Source organism: Scyliorhinus torazame, chromosome 1, assembly GCF_047496885.1.
Source record: "Scyliorhinus torazame isolate Kashiwa2021f chromosome 1, sScyTor2.1, whole genome shotgun sequence".
Classification (NCBI taxonomy): domain Eukaryota; kingdom Metazoa; phylum Chordata; class Chondrichthyes; order Carcharhiniformes; family Scyliorhinidae; genus Scyliorhinus; species Scyliorhinus torazame.
The window spans coordinates 368067599-368091785 of record NC_092707.1 but is presented as its reverse complement, the minus strand read 5'-3'; the positions used below and the strand labels follow the sequence as shown (position 1 = coordinate 368091785).

The window sequence follows — 24187 nt, the reverse complement described above, 5'->3', positions numbered from 1 at the left end:
TCGACAACGTCACCATCTGCGGTCACGACCAGCAGGACCACGACACCAACCTCCCCAAATTTCTCCATACCGCCAGTCTCCTTAACCTGACCTATAACAAGGAGAAATGTGTATTCAGCACCGATCGTCTAGCCATCCTCGGCTACATGGTGCACGATGAAGTCATAGAGCCCGACCCCGAACGCATGCGCCCCCTCATGGAGTTTCCCCTCCCACACTGCTCCAAGGCCCTGAAACGTTGCCTGGTTTTTTTTTCATATTACGCCCAGTGGGTTCCCAATTATGCGGACAAGGTATGCCCACTAATCCAATCCACGGTTTTCCCCCTGTCGACAGAGGCCCGCCAGGCCTTCAGTCGCATAAAGGCAGACATCGCAAAGGCCATGATGCACGCAATCGATGAGTCCCTTCCTTTCCAAGTCGAGAGCGACGCATCCGACGTAGCTCTGGTGGCCACCCTCAACCAAGCGGGCAGGCCCATGGCCTTCTTCTCACGCACCCTCCATGCCTCTGAAATCCGCCATTCCTCCATTGAAAAGGAGGCCCAAGCCACAGAAGCTGTGCGGAATTGGAGGGATTACCTGGCTGGCAGGAGATTCACGCTCCTCACTGACCAACAGTCGGTAGCTTTCATGTTCGATAATGCACAGCGGGGCAAGATAAAGAACGATAAGATCTTATGGTGGAGGATCGAGCTCTCCACCTACAACTACGAGATCTTGTATCGTCCCGGGAAGTTAAACGAGCCTCCTGATGCCCTATCCCGCGGCACATGTGCCAACGCACAAGTGGACTGACTCCGGACCCTTCACGATGACCTCTGCCACCCGGGGGTCACTCGTTTCTTCCATTTTATCAAAACCCGCAACCTGCCCTACTCCACTGAGATCAGGACCATCACCAGGAACTGCCAAATCTGCACAGAGTGCAAGCCGCACTTCTACCGGCCACAGAAAGCGCACCTGGTGAAGGCTTCCCGCCCCTTTGAACGCCTCAGCATGGACTTCAAAGGGCCCCTCCCCTCCACCGACCGCAACACTTACTTCCTGAACGTGATTGATGAATACTCCCGGTTCCCGTTTGCCATCCCGTCCTGACATGACCGCTGCCACCGTCATTAAAGCCCTCCACAGCATCTTTACCTTGTTCGGTTTCCCCGCCTACGTCCACAGCGATAGGGGGTCCTCCTTCATGAGCGACGAACTGCGTCAATTCCTGCTCAGCAAGGGCATTGCCTCAAGAAGGACGACCAGTTACAACCCCCGGGGAAACGGGCAGGTGGAGAGGGAGAACGGAATGGTCTGGCAGACCGTCCTACTGGCCCTACGGTCCAGGAATCTCCCAGTCTCCCGCTGGCAGGAGGTCCTCCCCGATGCACTCCACTCCATTCGATCACTACTGTGTACCACGACCAACGAAACACCTCATGAACGTCTCCTTGTCATCCCTAGGAAGTCCTCCTCCGGGACCTCACTCCCAACCTGCCTGGCAGCTCCTGGACACATTCTGGTCCGCAAACACGTGCGGGCGCACAAGTCAGACCCATTGGTCGAGAGGGTACACCTCCTTCCTGCTAACCCTCAGTACGCCTATGTGGCGTACCCCGACGGCCGGCAGGATACGGTCTCCCTCCGGGACCTGGGGCCCGCTGGATCCCCACCCACACCCTCCTCACCAACCCCACCCACCCTCCCACCGGTGCACCCCACAGCTGCCTCCTTCCCAGGGGGATCGGTCCTTCCACTGGTCCCACCCAGGGGTGATGAAGCTGAAGACGCCACGCTCCCGGAGTCACGGATGTCCGAGCCAGCGCCTGCATCACCGCCGAGACTGCGACGATCACAGAGGACAACCAGGGCCCCATATCAACTAATAGCTTCATTATGAAATGTACCTGTAAATAAATACCTGTAAATAATTTGTGTGGCATGTAAAAAGGCAAAACACTGTACCAGTGTACCTGATACTGTAAGATCATTGGTGAAGCCTGCCTGCTGGTTCCGCCCAGTAAGGCGGAGTATAAGAGTCTGTGTTTCTCTAGCTGCTGCATTCTGTTCCTGCGCTGCTAGGGGATACATCTAATTCAATAAAGCCTTCAACTGTCCTACAATCTCGCTTCGGGAGTTATTGATCATGCATCACGGTGCTTCGACATCCTGAAGATGCGGTTCAGGTGCCAATATAGCGATGGACCCAGGGCGACCCCTCCCCTGCCTACAACCCCACCCATGATACATACCTGTCGCACTACGGGTTATGGACCCTGGGTTGGCAGTACAGCGAGTGGAGGATGATGACAACCCGCTCGGCGATGAGCCCTGGTGCTCCACATCGTTTAACAACATCTGAATCCTGCCCACTGTAGCACTTTCCACCGTCCACCTGGGTGAAATCTGCATGCGAGCTGGCCATTCCATCTCACAGTCCCACCAAATCGCACGTTCGGCAGCTCCCACTTGGAACGGACTTTTGGGCTCTTTTCAGGGCCCCCAGCGGCATTTCTTTGACATTTCCCGGTGTGGGAAGAAGACTGCAACATTCCCCCGACAGTGTATGGCTTGGACCAGGAGCGGGGCAACTAAAAAAGTGGTGGTGAACCCAAAGAAAGTGCGAGGGAAGACGGCGGCGGGCGGGGACCAGGCAGCGTGGATGCAGTGGGCGCAGGAGCAGCAGGAGGTTATCCAGCGTTGCTTCAGGGAGCTCAAAGCGGACCTGCTGGAGTCGATGAAGGCTTCCATCGATAAGCTGGTGGAGACCCAGACGGCCCAGGGGGTGGCGATCCGCGAGGTCCGACAAAAGATCTCCGATAACAAGGACGAGATCTAGGACTTAGCGGTAAAGGTGGAGGCGCACGAGGCACTCCACAAGAAATGGTAGGAACGGTTCGAGGAGATGGAGAATCGGTCGAGGCGGAAGAATCTGCGGATCCTGGGCCTCCCGGAGGGGCTGGAGGGGTCGGACGTGGGGGCCTATGTGGTCACCATGTTAAAGTCGCTGATGGGAGCGGGGTCCTTCCAGGGAGCCCCGGGGCTGGAAGGGGCCAATAGAGTGCTAGCGAGGAGGCCCAAGACTAACGTGCCGCCACGGGCGTTGCTGGTGCGCAGGTTTCATCGGTTCGCTGATCGGGAGTGCATGCTCAGATGGGCCAAGAAAGAGAGGAGCAGCAGGTTGGAGAATGCGGAGGTTCGAATATATCAGGACTGGAGCGCGGAGGTGGCGAAGAAGAGGGTCGGGTACAACCGGGCGAAGGCGGTGCTGCACAGGAAGGGGGTGAAGTTTGGCATGCTGCAGCCGGCGCGACTGTGGGTCACCTACAAGGACCGGCACCATCATTTTGAGTCCCCGGAGGAGGCGTGGGCCGTTGTTCAGGCCGAGAAGCTGGACACAAACTGAGGGCAAGGATGGGTGGTCGGGGTTTGCTGTTGGTGTGTTACATTTTGAGGGGGGGTTCTTTGCTCTTGTTTCTTTTTGATTCGGTGTGGGTGGTTAGGGTGGGTTGGGCACTGGTACTGTTTTGGTTGGGTCTGTCGGGTGGGCTCTTGGAGGGGGGCAAGTAAATGGAGTAGGGGTGGATGACCGGTAGGGGGGATGGGGCCCCGCGGGGGAGGCGGAGGCCCGAGTCGGGGGTGAGGGGACTGGACCTGTAAAAGGAGCTGCGTCAGAGGTGGCGGGGCCGGGCAGGTGGAAAGCGCGGGCTTTTTACCGCGCTGAACGCTGGAGGGGGCGGGGAACCGCGAGTTGTTTCCCACACTTGGGATGGAAGGGGGAGGCGGAGAACCTGCTGATGGGTAATGGAGGAGGAGGGGAAGTCCCACAATGGGAGGAGTCGAAGGAGAGGCGGGAGTGGCTGGGGTCAGCAGGAGTCAGCTGACTTGCGGGAGTGCAATGGGGGGAGCAAAGCAGCTAGGAGGGGTCCTAGCTGGGGGTTGGGGGGGTGGGTGGGGGGGAACCGGGTTGCTGCTGGTATGGTCAAGGGAGGGCTGGAGCGAGTAGAGGGGGTTGGGACGGGGGTCTGCCGCCGTGGGGAACGGGCCGGGCGTGGGGTGCGGGCGCGTGGCTGGCCGAGGAGGGGTTATGGCTAGTCGGCGGGGGAGGGGGGGGCAGGTAGCCCCCTGATCCGGCTGATAGCCTGGAATGTAAGGGGACTGAACGGACCAGTCAAGTGGGCCCGGGTGTTCGCGCACCTGAAGGGGCTAAAGGCAGATATGGTCATGCTCCAGGAGACACACCTGAAGGTGGCAGACCAGGTAAGATTGAGGAAAGGTTGGGTAGGTCAGGTGATTCATTCGGGACTGGATGCCAAAAATCGGGGGGTGACGATCTTGGTGGGAAAGAGGGTGTCGTTCGAGGCGTCGAGCATTGTGACAGACAATGGCGGCAGGTATGTAATGGTAAGTGGTAAGCTGCAAGGGGAAAGGGTGGTGCTGGTCAACGTGTACACCCTGAAATGGGATGATGCGGGTTTTATGCGGCGCATGTTGGGTCGGATCCCGGACTTGGAAGTGGGGGGGCCTGATAATGGGCGGGGGGACTTTAACACGGTGTTGGATCCGGCACTGGACCGCTCCTGGTCAAGGACGAGTAGGAAGCCGGCGGCGGCTAAAGCGCTGAGAGGGTTTATGGACCAGATGGGAGGGGCGGACCTTCGGAGATTTGCAAGGCTGGGGGCTAGGGAATTTTCATTCTTCTTGCATGTTTATAAGGTCTATTCCCGGATTGAGTTTTTTATTATGAGCAGGGCGCTGATAGCGAGAGTAGAGGATACCGAGTACTCGGCGATAGCCATTTCGGATCACGCCCCACATTGAGTAGACCTAGAGCTGGGGGAGGAGATGTACCAGCGCCCGTTGTAGCGCTTGGAGGTGGGGCTGTTGGCGGACGAGGAGGTGAGTGAGCGGGTCCGAGGAAGCATAGAGAGATACCTGCAGGCCAACAATAACGGGGAGGTCCGAGTGGGGATGGTCTGGGAGGCGCTGAAGGCGGTGGTTAGGGGAGAGCTGATCTCCATTTGAGCCTACCAGGAGAGGAGAGAGCAGAGGGAGAGGCTGGTGGGGGAGATGGTGAGGGTAGACAGGAAGTATGCGGAGGTGCCCGAGGAGGGACTGTTGAGGGAGAGGCGTAGCCTCCAGGCCGAATTCGACCTGTTGACCACCAGGAAGGCGGAGGCGCAGTGAAGGAAGGCCCAGGGGGCGATTTATGAATATGGGGAAAAGGCAAGTCAGATGCTGGCGCCTCAGCTTCGGAAGCGGGACGCAGCTAGGGAGATCGAGGGAGTTAAGGATATGGGAGGGAGTGTGGTGCGGAGTGGGGTTGGCATCAATGGGGTCTTCAGGGACTTTTATGAGGAACTGTATCGGTCCGAGCCCCCACTGGAGGAGGGAGGGATGGGCCGCTTTCTGGACCAATTGAGGTTCTCGAAGGTGGAGGAGGGACTGGTGGTGGGATTAGGGGCCCCGATTGGGCTGGAGGAACTGGCCAAAGGGATAGGGAGCATGCAGGCGGGTAAGGCACCGGGGCCCAACGGTTTCCCGGTCGAATTCTACAAAAAATATGTGGACCTGTTGAGCCCGTAGCTGGTTAGGACCTTCAATGAGGCAAGGGAGGGGGGACTTTGCCCCCGACGATGTCCCGGGCACTGATCTCCTTGATCCTGAAGCGGGACAAGGATCCCCTGCAGTGCGGGTCCTACAGGCCGATTTTGTTGTTAAACGTAGATGCCAAGGTGCTGGCGAAGTTCTTAGCCACGAGAATTGAGGACTGGGTGCCGCAGGTGTTCCATGAAGACCAGACGGGGTTCGTGAAGGGGAGGCAGTTGAACGCGAATGTGCAGAGGCTCCTGAACGTTATTATGATGCCGCGAGGGAGGGGGAGGCGGAGATAGTGGTGGCGATGGACGCTGAGAAGGCCTTCGATAGGGCAGAGTGGGGGTACTTGTGGGAGGTGCTGAAGAGGTTCGGGTTTGGGGAGGGGTTCGTCAGGTGGGTTAGGCTGTTGTCCGAGGTCCCGATGGCGAGTGTGGCCACGAACAAGAGGAGGTCTGAGTCCTTTCGGTTGCATCGAGGGACGAGGCAGGGGTGTCCCCTGTCCCCCCTGCTCTTTGCACTGGCGATTGAACCCCTTGCTATGGCACTGAGGGTGTCAAGGAACTGGAAGGGGTTGGTGCGGGGTGGGGAGGAGCATAAGGTGTCGCTCTATGCGGACGACTTGCTGGGATACGTGGCGGACCCGGTGGGGGGAATGCCGGAGGTAATGAGGATCCTCTGGGAGTTCGGGGATTTCTCAGGGTACAAGATCAACATGGGGAAGAGCGAGTTGTTCGTGGTTCACCCAGGGGACCAGGAGAGGGGGATTGGCGAGGTCCCACTAAAAAGGGCGGAGAGGAGCTTCAGGTATTTGGGGGTCCAGGTAGCCAGGCGCTGGGGGGCCCTGCATAAACTTAATTTCACGAGGCTAGTGGAGCAAATGGAGGAGGAGTTTAAGAGGTGGGACGCGTTGCCGCTGTTCCTGGCGGGTAGGGTGCAGTCAGTTAAGATGACGGTGCTGCCAAGATTTTACCTGTTCCAGTGCCTCCCCATTCTTATCCCGAAGGTCTTCTTTAGGCGGGTCAACAGGAGCATAACGGGGTTTATGTGAGCGCGAGGGACTCCGAGGGTGAGAAGGGTGTTCCTGGAGCAGGGTAGGGATGGGGGGGGGGGGGGCTGGCACTGCCCAACCTCTGTGGGTACTACTGGGCCGCCAATGTGGCGATGGTGCGCAAGTGGGTGGTGGAGAGGGAGGGGGCTGCATTGAAGAGGCTGAAGACGGCGTCTTGTGAGGGTACAAGTCTGGAGGCGCTGGCAACGGCGCCGCTGCCGCTCCCTCCAATGAGGTATACCACGAGCCCGGTGGTGGCGGCTACCCTCAAAATCTGGGGGTGGTGGAGGCGGCACAGGGGGGAAGTGGGGGCCTCGGTGTAGACCCCAATACGGGTGAACCACCAGTTTGTCCCAGGGAAAATAGATGGAGGGTTTTCGGTGTGGCACAGGGCAGGGATAAGAAGGTTGGGGGACCTGTTTGTGGATGGGAAGTTCGCGAGCCTGGGTGAGCTGGAGGAGAAGTATGGGCTCCCCCCAGGGAACACCTTTAGGTATCTACAGGTAAGGGCGTTTGCCAGGCGGCAAGCGGTGGAATTCCCGCTGCTGCTGCCACGCACGGTACAGGACAGGGTGCTCTCGGTGAGCGGGGAGGTGTTGGAGAAGGGAAGATCTCGGAAACTTACCAGGTGATGCAGGAGGAGGAGGAGGCCTCGGTGGTGGAGTTGAAAGGTAAGTGGGAGGAGGAGTTGGGGGAGGAGATCGAGGAGGGACATGGGCAGATGCCCTTGGGAGGGTGAACTCTTCCTCTTCGTGCGCAACGCTCAGCCTCATACAGTTTAAGGTGCTGCACAGGGCACACATGACCGGAACAAGGATGAGCCAGTTTTTTTGGGGGGGAGGACAGGTGTTAGGTGCTCAGGGAGCCCAGCAAACCACACCCATATGTTCTGGGCATGCCCAGCGCTGGAGGAATTTTGGAAGGATGCAGCGAGGACGGTGTCGAGGGTGGTAGGATCCAGGGTCAAATCGGGTTGGGGGCTCGCAATATTTGGGGTGGCAGAGGAGCCGGGAGTGCAGGAGGCGAAAGATGCCGGTATTCTGGCCTTTGCGTCCCTGGTAGCCCGGCGAAGGATTCTTCTTCAGTGGAAGGATGGGAGGCCCCCAAGCGTGGAATCCTGGATCAGCGATATGGCGGGGTTCATTAAATTGGAGAGGGTGAAATTCGCCTTGAGAGGGTCGGTACAAGGGTTCTTCAGGCGGTGGTAACCGTTCTTGGACTTCCTGGCAGAACGGTAGACAATGGTCAGCAGCAGCAACCCGGCGGGGGGTGCGGGGGGTCTATTTTATTTTTGTTTGTCTACACTGGGGGATCTGAGGGGGTGTATATATTTGCTAAGTTTGCTGTGTGTTAATTCGGGGTGGAAATTTATTATTTATGTATAGGGGGGAGGGGGCCACAGGGGTTGTTTTATTTTGTTTTGTATTTAATTCTATTGGGTTCCTTTTTCATTTTGTTGTTGATATTTTGTGAAAACTTCAATAAAAATTATTTTCTTTTAAAAATAAATCTCTGGGGTGGCATAGGTGGCAATGTTGGGTTGGTGGGGGGTGGTGGTGGCCTGGGGGGACACCGGAGCAGTGAGTGCTGGCTCAACCACGGTCCCTCAGCCAGGCCCACCCCCAACGTCCGGCAATCCCCTTCCCGGGCCCCCTCTGCAGGTAGCCCACCCATTACACTCATCTGACAGAGTACCGAGGCAGATTGTAACATTGTGCACAGGTGTTTAATGTGAAACCATATGTGCAGATATGTGCCCTAGCCCCTATCACTAAACTGTGCCCTGCACCCGTGCAACTTAACTGGTATCTACTTTTCTGGCATTACAGGCCCTAAGGCTACATCTAGGTGGATCTTTAGACGGTACATCAGGAGTGGAGGCGGCCTGCTGTGATGTCCGCCCTACAACCTGGGTCCCCTTTGACGGGCATCTTTGAGGCCGACCAGACTGAAATGGGCCCGGCTGCTGTTCGGGTGTCCCAAGTGGCGTGGTGCCAGCCTGTTCTGCCCATTGCCCACTAGATGTACCAGGGTCGGGGGGTTGGGGTGCAGTGGGCTGCAGTGTTCTGGCACCTCCCCTGAAGGAGACACCGTGGACGCCACCCGTGCGCTGTTAGCCTGCGTGGCAGTACCTCCTGCTCCTGCACGCGGTTGGACTCCTCCACCTGCGCCTGAAGGTGCTGAATGTTCACCGACACCCCCTCATGCAGTCCCTGGCTCTGCGACTGCATCTCCACGATCGATGGGATTGTCCATTCCAGCCCGAAACCCGTCTGGACAACAGCTAGTCCCTGAGGTTGGCCCGCCCTCCAACTGTCCGCTCCCTTGGGTGCTCCAACCTCCACCTATTGTACCAGAGCACGCATGTGGTGCGCACCAGATAGTGTCCCATGAGCCTCTTCACTAAAGTGCCCAATCAAGGCAAGTGTCTCTGGGATGGTGGAGGATGTTGGATACCGCTGTGACCAGAAATCCGTGTCATCTTCAGACACGAGCTCCGAGGTGTCTTGGGTCTCGGGGTTATGGCTCGCGTCCGCGTCGGTGTCTTCGTCACTGGTCGGCACTTGGGTCTCTGGCTGTGGCTGGGGTGGGGGACACCAGAAGGGCCCGCCACATCACCAGAAGCTCCTGCAAGACACAAGACAAGACGCTTAATTAGACCGTGGGCCGGGGGTACGTTGGTGTCGTGGAGCGGGGGCTTGGGTGTCGTGTGGGTGTGAGGGTGGTGCGGGGGAACGGGTGGTGTGGTGTGGAGGTGGTGTTGGGGGTTTGACACACAAATGTCATGGGAAAGCGCAACTTAGCAGGGTCTCACTTCCTCATCCCGCGCCTAACTTCCACCCTGGTGACTGCCCTTTCCTCGGGCCCGCCAACCACGTCCAGGGTGCTCTGCTCTGCTGCGGTAAGGGGCCAGATGTCCGGTGGTCCCCATCCAGTCTTTTCCCTCTCCCGGCGGTTACAGGCGGCTGGCAGGGGAGGGGGGGGGGGGAAAGAGACAGAGAACGCACAGTGTTAGACATCCAGCGCATGCAGCCCAAGGGGTGGATAGCTGGTGGCTTCAGTGGCCAAGGCATCGGGCCATGGCAGCCGATATGTGATGCAGGGTGGGGTTCGGACACGCTCCCTGTGGGAGGGGGTGTAGGGTTATAGATGTGTGGGATGGGGATTGGTGCCAACGGCACAGTGTTGCCTACTCACCCTGGCCGCCCCGAACAGGTTGTGCAGTTTCTTACAGCACTGCTGGCCGGTCCGGATGGTGTTGCTTACAGCCTCTGCCACCTGCGACCAGGCATGGTGAACGGCGGCGCAGGCAGCCTCCTTCCCTGCCTCTCCTCCATGGCGTCCAGCAGGGTCTCGAGCTCAGCGTCAGTAAAACAGGTGCCGGTCTCCTTGCTGTCATCTTGTTGGTGGGATGGTGTATGTGTGGAGTGAAGTGTGTATATGCGGCTGCAACTTGTCGCAAATCCCACATTGTTTCTTATTGGAATGGTGCCTGTGCTCGCCCCTTAATGGTCGTTGAATCGGTCCAGGTGGGGCGCCAGTTTTGCTGTTGTAGAAGTTTAGAAACATTGACCACATTAAAGAGAGGTAAGTGCATTCCAAGTACTAAGTGCATTCTAATCACTCAACTGTGTGATTGCAATGCATTTACCTTTCTTTGTTGTGGTCAATGTTTGTAAACATTGGGGTTGCACCACTTAGAGTCACTGATCAATGAAGGGAGGTGAATAGATCAAGTTGCGCTGGTTTGTGGAAGCTATCAAACACAGCCCGCTACTAGAAAGTTACGGGGCTGGATTCTCCGCAGCCCCGTGTCAAAATCGTGTTTGGCGCGGGGAGGTGAATACGATTTCACGGCAAAATTGGGCTCGGCGCCGGTCTGGCGATATTCCGGGCCATTGCCAGAGGCCTGCCCAGCGACCTTCTGCTACCGACCGGCAAAGTTCCAGACGGCGTGGTTCTCACCACCTATCGCCGCTCTGGAAACTCGTGTGACAGGTGGGGACTCAGTCCCCGGCCGCCTTGGTGGGGGTTGGGGGTATCGGACACCAAGGGCGACCTTATAGGTGGCCGGGGGACAGACCGGGGCAGTCGGATCTTCGGGCGCGCAGCCGATCTGGAGGGCCTACATTCTTCATCTGCCTCCGCGGTCCAAGTCCGCCATAGAGCTCGGCGCGGCTGCTGGAGGCCGCTGCCATGTGCAGATTCAAAACTGTGCGGGGTCCCGTATCCGCAGCTAAAGCTGCGTGAACTGCTCCGGGGCCCTGATAGCCCCCTGCAGCTCAGTGAGTCAGCTCATCTTTTTCCAAGGAATCTTGAGAGTGAAACACCAGTGTTTATACGCCTCTGTGGGGGGTCCCTTTAGTTAGGAGGTCTCTGCGGGGGTTCCATTTATCCAGGGGGTTCCTCTTGGGGGGGTGGGGCTTGAGTCAGCAAGCCCCTAGGGGGTCCCTTTAGTTAAGGAGTCCCTGGGGGGTCTCCCGATTTCAGGTGCCCCAGGGAGGGGTCTCGCTATTACAGGGTCACTGAGGTGGGGGTCTCCCTATTGCAGGTGTACATGGCGTGGTCTCCCTATTATGTGGGTCCCTCTGGGGGAGGGGGGGTTCCCTGTTTATGGGGTCCAGTGGGGTGGGGTCTGGTGGAGGAGGGGTGGGTACATATTGCATTGTTGGTGGGGGGGGCGGGTGGCCATCAGATGGACCCTGGGGGCAAGTCGCCTCAGTTGCTACCCCCTTAGCCCACCACAAGGTCCAATACATCAGGGCCATGCACGTAGAGACCACAAGTGACTTGTGCCCACGTGATTCCCAGGCCCAGGGACTGGTGAATCACAGAGAGCTGGAGCATAGGGGACCGGGCCCGTTAAGTGGATGCGAATACATCCATTTACAAGCCTCCTGCTGGTGCACGGACGTGACCTCGATTCCCAGGGTCGGAGCGTCGCGTCAGAACGACGTCTGCCGAAGACCGCCACCGATTCCAATTTTGAGATTCCCCGCCGCATTGACGGCCCCAATACCGGCTTCGGCCGACGGAGAATCCAGCTCAGTGTACTCCCGCTATGAGACCAAAAGTAGGAACAAGTAATATATGTTTGATGAAAAAATCAGGATGCTAAAGCATGCCCTGGGAGCAAAATAGTCATAAAAGAGTTTCCTATGCTTGATGTAAACAGTTCTCTGGAGCATTGCTTAGAGATTTGTAACCTCCATATATTGCTTTTTTGTTGATGTTTAATGACGCTACATTCCTCCAAAAATGTCAACACTAAAAGTTCCGAAGAAAAGACCGAAAAAGTTCCACTATTGTATCTCCAGATGACTCTAAGTATACACTAGAGTGCCAGCTCGGCAGAAGACCCATGCATCTGCTATCGCCATCATTCTGTCAACATTTAAATATCTTTTCAAGTATACTGGATGATTGACAGTGGTGCAAAGTCTTTCTATCACACAAATGCAGCAGTCCAGGTCTCTGCCAGAAATACCTGGTACCCAGTGTATCCAAACACCTGCTACTATGTAATGTGCTTCCAAAGCTGGAAAGCAACCTGTCCCAGGGTAGATAGAAACTGAATAATACAGACCAGAACAAATCAATAGCACAAAACAGTTCCATACTAATGTATGTGGTTTGGCAGTTCCTGTTCATTATATCTTAAGGGTTAGCTATTACCGTACATTGGGACATTATTTGAATCAACGCAGATAGAGCAAATTATGGTGTCCTCAATCTGATTGCCATTAATAATTTCTAAGTGAAATAGATTAGGGGTGCGATTCTTCCGTTTGATTCTAAGTGCTCCCTCCAGCATGGAATAACAAGTGTTTCCCGGTGCCGCTGGGAGCACTGCTCAGCAGCCATCCAAAGGCACTTATAAACTTTTATTGAATGGGTTGGGGTTTTCGCTGGACTTAGAGGGACACTGCCTAATTTCTCTGACAGATCCCAGCCCTCCGAGATCATGGCACTGTTTTTTATGGGCACCCCAATCTCAGAATAATATTGCAGCACCCCCCACCCCCAATCGCTGGCAAGCCCCCCCCCCCCCTCCCCACCTCACAATCGCTGGTAAGACACCCCATCTCCACCGAATCACTGGCAAAGCCCACCCCCCAAATCAGCAACACACCATTATTGCCTCGCCAGATGCCACCCTAACCCCCTTTTAGGGCCCCATTCAGGTGCAGAGCAGACAGAGCTCCTCCTAGGAAGCTCTTAAGTACAAAGAGAAAGCCTCTTTAAAAGAACTGTGGTTGGAAAGAACACTGCTCACAAGAGAGAGCACTTCAGAGTTAATAAATCCCTACAGAGCCATAAACAAACCAAAGTTAGTTCTCCTTTGAAATTTCCTGTACCTGTCAATCAAAACGTTTGTAAAAGGCAACGGGCCATGAGACTGAATGTAAACAATGCAGTTCAACGCTGTTAGGCTTCTAAGCTTGCCCAGAGGTTTGTAAAGTTAAAGGGAAGTGAGATTTACGTGAAACAGATGGGTTTTTATGACAATCAACAGTGGTTTCATGCTCATCTTTAGACTTTTAATTCCAAATTTTCTTATTGAATTCCAATTTCACCATCTGTCCTGTTGGGATTCAAACCCGGGTCCACAGAGAATAACTCTGGGTCTCTGGATTACTAGTCCAGCGACAATACCACTATGCTACTGCCTCCCCTTCAAAGGTGTTCAACATATATAGGGAAGACTTTCATCTTCTTCTGACAGACACTTGAATTTGACATATTGGGAGAGACACCAAAGGGTTCCAACACATCAGAGGGAAGATTTTAAACGAAAGACATGCTGAAATACAGTTTAATGATTTTCAATGCTAGAGGGAAAACCTGCCATATGACCCCTATTCCGGGAAAGATGCCCCGTCCTGAGCCCCTCCAGCCCAGCTCAAGCCCACAGACCCCCACCTCCCCTCAAGGAACCCCTCAGAGTGCAAGATGCCAAGTCCACACTTGTCAGGATTTGTACAATTCACGCCAGCAGATTCCCGGTTGGGGGGTGTTGGTGCGTCCCAGGAGGCCGGTGAATCAGGCTTCCTGCTCGATAATGAGATTGAAAAGAAGTTAATTTAGGAATTTGGATGTTCTCGCGCGGTTTGGGCGAGAACCTCATTGGGGCCGGCGGAAACCCGTTCTGGTCCTCATGCCCAATTCAGCGGTCCATTGCAATTCCTGCCTGGAGCTAGCAGCCCCAGAGAGTCGTCCCCTATATATATGCATCAGCAACAAAATGTTACTTTCAATTTAATTTAGACTAATTTTGCAATATTGAATAAACTCGCAGGCCTGAATTTTACATTTGGGGCATGCCGAAAGTCGGCACTGGCATGAACGGATGTGAAACCTGCTCCTGGCCTGGATCATGTTGTTAATGCAGCATTATGCTCGCTGCCAATTAATGGCAATCCAGCGTGAAACACGTTGTGTGAAAGGCTGCACACTGTTGGGAAGGGCAGGAGGAGTGCTGGCACTGAGAAAAGAGAGTGTGTGAGCAAGTACTTGCGATGTTTTCCCTTCAGTGGTCAGCCAATGCAGAGATAACTGAGGGAGCTGCTGACTTATAAATAATAACTAGCACTGGGAAAACTATGAGTGTCTGAGCAGCACAATCATACACAGACATCAGTCCCTCGACACATTAGTTAATTCTATTAGAGCACTGACTTTCATCTTGCCCTAGATTGAGGTTGCAACTAAAACGTAGAGGCTGTCTTGCCAATTGGCCCACTCGAAGACAGGTGGGCAACATAAAATTCCAGTCAATTGCTGTTTAATGAATTTAAATTGATTGTCGGCAGGCTTGCTTCCGATTTGCACCCATAGACTGAAATAGCGTCTGAGGCCGCGGTGACGTCAGGACACGCTCCCGACGTCTTCTTGCGCAATAGTACACGCTTCCCGATGCCCGCCTGAGCAATGTAAAATTCTGCCCACAGATGAACAGTGAGAAGCATGGTTAGAATTGTTCAGGCTATTCAGGAAGTAACTGTAAAAAATGATTTCCAAAGTTCTCAGGTTTCTACAAATATTAATCAAGATTATTTTCATAAAATCACTGCCATTTTTATTCATAAATAATAGCATAGTTACCTTAGATATGGATAACTTCACACAACATAGGACTACATAGAGCCAGAGTTTTGTGATCAAAGTTCTCAACTGCTCAAGTGTATAATTTATTTTTCAACACTTAAAAAATACAAATTCTAATAATCGCATTTTGCATGATTATCTTATATTAAAAAGTAGCATGTGGAAAGAGAAGAATACATGAATCAGAAAACTAAAACTTAAATTGAATAAGAGTAAATGCAAATGTTGCCACAGTCCCAGAGGGCCATAGGCTGCTTTCTGCTTTGAGAGCTAAATGGTGGTGATTTAGCCTGAGGGTCACCACACCTCAGGCGAGGGGTAAAGTTGAGAAGGCGGGGTCTTCATGAATAACATCAGCCGGTACGGGAATTGAACTCTTCCCTGTTGGCGTCGCTCTGCATCACGAACCAGTCGTCCAGCCAACTGACTAACTGACGCCACCCCCAGAGAAAGAGTTGTCATCTTTGAATAGACATATTTGAATCGTGAAATCAAATTAATTTACTAAAATAACCTATTAGTGGGCTGCAACAAGTATTTTTTCTGAAACTTTCTACTTTCTCAATTGGTTGAATTGCATTCAATATTTGAAGGAAGAATAATGATGGAATAATGTTAATAGAGGGGCATCTAGCCCAACAGTAAAATATGTGCCAGAAATAAATGATTTTCCCAGTTTCCATAATTTGACATAACTGCCCCACAGAGAACATTTAAATAACAGGATGTTTCCCTTACTTCCCCACCCACAAGATTCTCACTTCTCTACTATCACCAGTTTTATTAGTATCACAGCTCTTGTCCTTTTCCTAAGCATGAGGATTATATAGTACATTACAGTGAAATGTGCTACCAAATGCATTCCAGTTCCATTTAATTTTTTAAAAAATATATACTTCACGAACAGCTATTCTCTAAGTCCACCAATTCATTTATTTCTAAATCTAAATATTTGTATGTCAGTTTTCTTACTTCATTACAAATTATTTTAGGTATTTTTTTTGTAAAACATTTTATTAAAGTATTTATAATTTTATAATAATAACAATAAACAGTACAGATACAATGTAAACATAGTGCATAAAAACATCTCCATCCCTCGCTAATCCCACCTACCCTGAACTGAAAATAGCCTAACTCCCCCCCTTTTATTGCCTCTGCTGACAGTTTAGTTTTCCCCAAAGAAGTCGACAAATGGTTGCCGCCTCCGGACAAACCCTAGCGTTGACTCTCTTAAGGTGAACTTAATTTTCTCAAGTCTGAGAAACCCAACCATGTCGCTAACCCAGATCTCTGATCTCGGGGGCTTCGAGTCCCTTCACGCTAGCAATATCCATCTCAGGGCTACCAAGGAGGCAAAGGCCAAGACGTCAGCCTCTCTCGCCCCCTGGACTCCGGGATCTTCCGACATTCCAAAAATCACCACTTCTGGACTCGGCACCACCCTTGTTTTTTGCACCGTGGACTTGACATCTGCAAAACCCTGCCAGAATCCCCTAAGTTTTGGACATGCCCAAAACATGGATATGGTTTGCTGGCCCTCCCAAACACCTCGCATACCTGTCCACCGTCCCAAAGAACTTGCTCATTTGGGCCACCGTCATGTATGCCTGGTGAACCACCTTGAATTGTATCAGGCTAAGCCTAGCACATGATGAATTATTTTAGGTATTAGTGCTATTTCTATAGACAGCTTCTGTTAATTTTAAGATGCTATAGTTTCTTACCCTAAAGACAGGATTGGCCCCATGTTCCAATAAACATTTCACAGCTGACAAGCAGAGGTTTGATGCTGAAATGTGTAGAGATGTTCCAAAGTTGAAATCGCTGCAAGTGGCATCCACTTCTGTCAACAGGTACAGAATAAATACACACATTTACTGACAACGAACTAAGTCATTAGGCTAATTTTTGTCTTCAGATTAGGTATCACTACTAGAAGAATGTTTTTACCACTGCACCATCTGGGGTTAGCATCATGAGGTCAGATGTTACATATCACACAGTAGAACAACATACAACTTCAATTCCAGAATGTCACATCCTACTGGAGCATTGTGACCGTTATCTCCTACACCAGCCATTCTGTGAATTGAGTGAGATTTCCAATTTTGTGGTAAATTACAAATAGTTTTGTACTCTAGACCCACATACATAAAGTTGAGATGGATGAAGTACATATTATGTGAGACAATTGTTATGATCAAAAAGAAAATACTTTCATCCCATATTAGGCTATGATTTACAAGGTTAATGGATTCTGCACATTTATCAGAGCAGGGAAATTTCCCTGGTGTCCTGATCAATATTTATCTCTTAATAAACATCACAAAAGACAGATTATCTGGTCATTATCACAGTTGTGTTTGTGGAAGTTTGCTGTGTTCAAATTTGATTTCTACGCATCTTACATTACAAGGGCCTACACTTCAAGATGTACTTCATTGTGGATGGCATGACTGGGAAATTTGCAGATGTCGCAGAAATTGGGCACGTAGTTGATAATGAAGAGGATAGATGAAGACTCCAGTTTTGTTTAGTGGGCGGAGAAGTGGCAAATGGAGTTCAATCTGGAAAAATGTGAGATAGTGCATTTGTGGGGGGGGGCAAACAAAGCAAAGGAATACTCAATAAATGGAAGATATTGAGAAAGGTTGAGGAAGTATGAGACCCTGGAGTGCATGACCACAGGTGGACAAGGTGATAAAGAAAGCATGTGGAATGCTTTCCTTTATTGGGCAAGATATTGAATACAAAAGAAGGGATGTAATGATGCAACTGTATAAAATGCTGGTTAGGCTGCTGCTGGAACCTTGAGTACAGTTCTGGTCATATTACAAGAAAGTCATAATTGCTCTGGATGGGGTAAAGAGGAGATATACAAGAATATTGCCAGGGCTTGAAAAGTGCATCTAAGAGGAGAGATTGGATAGGTTATGGTTGTTTTCCTTAAAACAGAGGAGGCTCAGGGGTAACTTAATTGAGGCGTACAAAATTATGAGGGTTCAAGACAGAATAGATAGGAAAAAAGGTGATTGGTAGAGAGATTAGAGGGGACATGAGGAAAAGCCTTTTCATCCAGAGGGTGGTGGATTCCTGAAATTCACTGCCTAAATTGACAATTGAGGCTGAAACGTTCAACCCGTTTAAAAGATACCTGGATCTGTATGTGAAGTGCTGTAACCTGCAAAGCTATGGTCCAGGGGGATTAAAAGGAGCGGCTAGTGGTTTTTTTTTTCCCTTTTTTGGTCAGTGCTGACATGATGGACTGAAAGGCCTCTTTCTACACTTTGTTCTACGGCTGTAAAGTGCTTTCAGACATCCAGCGGTCATGAAACGCACTATATAAATGCAAACTTTTCTTTATTTTTAGTCCACCTTTAGCAGGAGAAAAGGAAAATAAGTTAGGACTAATTACTGATCATAGCATGGAACATCTGGTCAATGTGAGTCAGTTATTAATCAGACCAAGTGGTACAAGGGTGCATGGGAAGGGCATCGGACTACAAGTCAGAACATGTTATAATGACATATAATGATCAATGATGCATGGTTAGAATATCACGACAGCTTAGGTCACAATGTCAAGCAAAACAGATAGACACATTAAAAAGAGTTCAGAGAAGAGTGTTTATGATAACTCTCGTAGAAAGTTTCACAATTGTGTGGAAGCACCTCAGAGTGCAACTTGATCTATGTAGACAACTTAAATACTAAAATTCTACTACTCTATTTGTAATGACTATTTTGAAATGTCTGCAATGTTTCTTTGACTATATTGAAGCACCTCAGAGTGCAGCATAATCTATGTGGAAAACATGAATATTATTGCACTTTGCCTGATAGCCATTATGAAATGTTTGTAATCTTCTTTCAGATATTTTATGAATAAAGTTGTTAAGTCAGGGCAGTACGGTAGCATAGTGGTTAGCACTATAGCTTCACAGTGCCAGGGTCCCAGGTTCAATTAATGGCTTGGGTCACTGTCTGTGCGGAGTCTGCACGTTCTCCCCGTGTCTGCGTGGGTTTCCTCCCCTCCGGGTGCTCCGGTTTCCTCCCACAAGTCCCGAAAGACATGCTTGTTAGGTCATTTGGACATTCTGAATTCTCTCTGTGTGTACCCATTGCATGTGTTAATGTAAGCCCACTTGTGACAATAAAGAATATTATTACTATAAGATTATTATAGTTACAGAACCAGAGGAGAGGGGGCAAGAGGGACAGGGGGGAACACAGAACAGACAGGAGAAAGAACAGGGGAAAAGAGTTGGCAGCAAGAATGGCTTTGAACATAGAACATAGAACATACAGTGCAGAAGGAGGCCATTCGACCCATCGAGTCTGCACCGACCCACTTAAGCCCTCACTTCCACCCTATCCCCGTAACCCAATAACCCCTCCTAACCTTTTTTGGTCACTAAGGGCAATATATCATCACCTAACCTGCAATTCCTTAGACTGTGGGAGGAAACCGGAGCACCCGGAGGAAACCGACGCAGAAACGAGGCGAACGTGCAGACTCCGCACAGACAGTGGCCCAGTGGGGAATCGAACCTGGGACCCTGGCGCTGTGAAGCCACAGTGCTATCCACTTGTGCTACCGTGCTGCCAGGGAGGCTGATGGCAGGCCGAGGACTCAAGATGGTGCTGCAAGCAGCCACTTTGAGGGTCCCTAAATAAAGAGAAACCCCGGAGTGCAGGGGCGCACCCATGTGGTGTACACACAATTAACCGCCATATTGGGTGCCTCCTGGACAAAGGGAAACCCCGGAGCACAGGTGCATCTCCACCAGGTAAGTATGGGTGATCCAGCAGGAACGGGGGACAGAGGCCCCCATCAGGATAGTCACCTGGAATGTAAAGGGGCATGTGAAAGATCCAGAGTTTACGCCCACTTAAAGAGCCTGAAGGACACCATAAACTACTTGCAGGAGACACATCTGAAGGAAAAGGACAGACTGCTGGTAAGAAAGGGCTGGGTGAGATAGACATACCATTCATGCTACTGGGCATAGGCTAGGGGAGTAGCCATACTGATCAGTAAGAGGACGAAGTTTACAGAGACCAGGACGGTTACGGACCCAGAGGGTCAGCAGTGTCCTAGACGGGGTACCGGTAGTACTGGTAAATGTGTACGCGCCCAACTGGGACGACAAAGACTTCATAAAAAAGATGGAAATCCCCAACATCAACACACACCGACTGATAATTGGGGGCAGCACCACCCACAACTGCAGACTGGCGAAATTCTCCACCTGGAGAATATCAAATACACCATCCGAGGGCCAGAAGAAGGCTTCCTCAAAGCATGGGCACAATTCGTCGGCCTGTTCCAAGATCTGTTTGAAGCCAACAGTGACTAGAGGAAAAAGTGAGAGATGGGAGGAGACAGACAGGAATACACAACTCTGGGGGAGGAGGGAGGAGAAAGACACGAGGTTAAAGTCCAACAGGTTTTTTTTGAATCACTAGCTTTCGGAGCACAGCTCCTTCCTCAGGTTAATGAGGATAATTGCATCAACACATCCCTGCTTCTGTACTCAAAGCCTCTCGCAATGAAGGCCAACATACCATTAGCCTTCTTTACTGTCTGCTGCACCTGCATGCTTACCTTCAGCGACTGGTGCACAAGGACACCCAGGTTCCGCTGCGCACTCCCTTCTCCCAATTTGCAACCATTCAGGTAGTAATCTGCCTTCCTGTTTTTGCTTCCAAAGTGAATAACCTCACAATTATCCAAATTATACTGCATCTGCCATTGATTTGCCCACTCGCCCAACCTGTCCAGATCATGCTGTAAGATCCCTGCATCCTTGTCACAGTTCACCCTCCCAGTCAACTTGATATCATCTGCAAACTTTGAGATGTTACATTTTGTTCCCTCATCCAAATCATTAATATATATTCTGAATAGCTGGGTCCCAGTACGGATCCCTGTGGCACCCCACTAGTTGCTGCCTGCCAATTTGAAAAGGACCCATTAATTCCTACTCGTTGTTTCCTCTCTGCCAACCAGTTTTCTATCCACCTCAATACACTTCCCCCAATCCTATGAGCTTTAATTGTGCGCAATAATCTTTTATGTGGGACTTTGTCAAACACCTTCTGAAAGTCCAAATATACCACATCGACTGGCTCCCCCTTGTCAACTGCACTAGTTACATCTTCAAAGAATTCCAACAGATTTGTCAAGCATGATTTCCCCTTCATAAATCCATGCTGACTTTGACTGATCCTGCTTTCTAAATGTTCCGCTATAAAGTCCTTGATAATGGATTCAAGAATTTTCCCCACTACCGATGTTAGGCTTATTGGTCTATAATTCCCTGCTCTCTCTCTACCTCCCTTTTTGAATATTGGAGTGACATGAGCTACCCTACAATCTGCAGGGGCTGTTCCAGAGTCTATAGAATCCCTGATGATCACCAATGCATCCACTATTTCCAGAGCTACCTCCTTAAGCGCTCTGGGATGCAGATTCTCAGGCCCTGGGGATTTATCCGCCTTCAATACCATCAATTTTCCCTGCACCATTTCTCTACTAATGTTGATCCCTCACTGGGAGGTGCGTCTCCTGCAGAAAGACAAGGCCGCCTTCAAACCCCTCAAGTGCACAAAGAGCTGAGACCTCTTCACCAGCCCATTCAGTCTCCGTTCATTCCATGTTACGAACCTTACCGGAGGTTTACGCCTCCACTCCCCTCTACCATCTGCCACCATCCCCTTCCGAATCTACCTCCCTTAATTTCGCCCTGAACCGGGCCCATCCGAGATGGCCCCCTTCTCCACCCATGACCATGCTCAGTCTCTAACACTGCCACGTCGCATCCCCCCTCCCCTCCCCCACATGGCCATCCCCATGGCCACCTCCCCCACTTCACTTCCATTTAATAGCATCTTCTCTATGTTCTTCTTCTGCGGATAGGTTCGCATCTTTGATCTTAGAACTCCCTCTAATATCTTCAAACAATGCCTTGTTTTCATGCTCTTCTTCAAAATCAAAGACAACGTGCTTCCCTTTGTCAGGTTTCTCACTGTCAAAATTGGAGTTGGCCCCCTGAATGAGTTTCTTCTGTATTTCTGTCTCTTTCTGTCTCTCGTATAATGCAGTCAGTCTTTTCTGATTGTCCAATAAATGTTTATCCGAATCTCCAAGATCTTCTGCAGCCAAAATACATGCAGTATTGTCAATGCTGAGTCAAATGCTTGGTTAATTTTTAGTCAATAAACATTTTTTAATCCTTCTAGCTTTACATTCTTTCTTTTCTTTCACATGGTTACTTTCAGTGGCAAGTAAAGCTGAGGTTTCAATCTCCACAGAGTTGGTTGGCTTTATATGCACCATCCTTTGTTATACAGCTTTTACGTCTTCATTGGAGTCTTTGTAATCACAGCTTTTATCTCCACTTAGTGATACGGACTTATACAATTTATGCTATCCAGATTTCAACTTTTCTTCTTTACTTTCAGATATACCAAGGAGTGTCCATGGTGTCTGTGTCTGGTGTCTGTGTTGATTTGAAGAGACATTATTCCTTTAAATGTTGGTGGCCTGCAACTACTTTTCACATTATTATCAGAATCAGAGGATAGCACATTGTTGGTCCCATAAACTTTGTTTTTTGTTAACAGACATGGTTGTAGAATCACTGCATGGTTCTTCATCCACCTTCCTCTTCATGTTCAAAAGAAGTTGATCACTAATTATTTCATCTCCTTTGCTATTTGCTTCTTTTACCTTGAAGAGGCACTGTGTGCCCGTAAAAGGAGGTGGATTAACCAGCTGTTTGCTTGGTGTCATTTCAGTCATTGCTGTCCTCTACCTGAATAAGTGATGCCATGCTATTATGTATATTTTTCTAGAAGACAAGCATACTCTGGGAAATATTTGCACCCTAAGTGGATGCCGATATGTTTACTGCAAGAAGCTGTAACAAGTTACTTTTAGGAAAATCCAATTCACTTTCTTCTTCTGATTTGCGGTCTTCTTCCTCAGCTTTGGAAGAACTACTTGCCAGCTACTCAGGATCAGTAAGTGACAGGTCTATTCGGTAGCGGTTGTTTAACATTTCTTCATAATCAGAATCCAAATCAGATTCAGAACTCTCATCGGAATCTTCATCGCTGTTATTATTCTTCGATTCGGACTCCCCTTTCTAAGGATCATCTTCAGTCTTGGGTGTTTTCAGAATCTGGTTTTCTCTAGATTTTATCTTTGATAATCCCCTGTGAGGAATCATTCTCGTAGAGATAATTTCATCAGTATCAGCAGAATCAGATTCACGACCATTGTCATTTAATGTGTGAATAATGTTTCTCAATATTTTTCTTTTGAGTCATTTAATGCCCAATAGGTTTTCCGAATTCCCCATTGGTATCTCATGCGGTATCCGCAGTACTTCCCTCGGACTCTGTGCAATCATGGGTGAAGCTACAACCTTCATTGTGACACATCATTCACCAAAAGCAAGTCTAATTCGTCCACTGGTAACTTCTTAACCATTCCAACAACCACTCGACCTAACAATAAATCACACTCCTATTGTACTTTATACAATGGAACTGGGATATAATCTCCACTTATCCCATTCACTAATACCTTAGCTTTCATTGAACTCCCTGGAGGGAAAATCAAATCTCTCTCCAGGAAGAAAGTTTGAGTAGCACCGGTTTGGCGCCATCAGTTGATGAAAATTGAGTGATCTTCCCTTTAGGCAAAAACCCTGCATATCTCTCATCTACCTCATTCATCAGGTCTCCTAAGTTGACATAAAACTACAGCCTGCAAAGTGGAAAATATTCTCCACTTTTGTTCCCTTTTCAGAATCCTCCTTCTGAACCCAAACAAGTCCCATGGACTTTCCTTGCAAATTCCAACATGCTAAATTAAGTGCCCCACTTCATCATTACAATTGTAACACCCAGGCCTTCGAGTCTAAACCTCACCCTCCGTACCTTCCTTCCTGGTCAGAGAAGGCGATCTCGGGGCAATCCCAGCAATTCATTCCTTACCTTGGCTACATGCCTTCCTTTCGCTCTCCAACTTCTTACCCTTTTCAAAATTATGGGGATGATGGAACAAAGGTTTAAATTTATGGATCAGCTCATAATCGTCAGCCATTATTGCTGGTTGTTTAGCGGGCTTCACCCTCTGGTCTTCAGCATGGGTTCTTATCACAGAAGGAACGGAATTCTTAAATTCTTCTCAGAGAATGACATCTTTCAGTGCCTCAATGGTAGTTTCAACTCCCGATGCTCGTACTTATCTATTAAAATTGTTCTGCTTAACCCTTTCAAATTTGAGGTTCGTCTGTCTCGGCTGTCTTCTTAAATTCCGAAACTTAAGCCTGTATGCCCCGGGAATCAATTCATATGCACCCACAGTAGCCGTTTTAACCTCGTCAAAATCCTTAGATAACCCCTCTGACATGGAAGTATAAATTTC

General features: G+C 50.3%; 1 protein-coding gene and 1 pseudogene across 2 annotated transcripts in view; both read right to left on the bottom strand.

Moving 5' to 3' along the window:
- Positions 1 to 24187, bottom strand: part of LOC140426504 (CAP-Gly domain-containing linker protein 4) — a 628408-nt gene that overhangs the window by 503217 nt on the left and 101004 nt on the right. For both annotated transcript variants that reach the window (XM_072511376.1, XM_072511367.1), the window contains exon 6: positions 16470 to 16588. In XM_072511376.1, the coding sequence (XP_072367477.1) occupies positions 16470 to 16588 (119 nt within the window). The remainder of the gene's footprint in view (positions 1 to 16469; positions 16589 to 24187) is intronic.
- On the bottom strand, positions 21620 to 23125 carry LOC140429199 (uncharacterized; annotated as a pseudogene).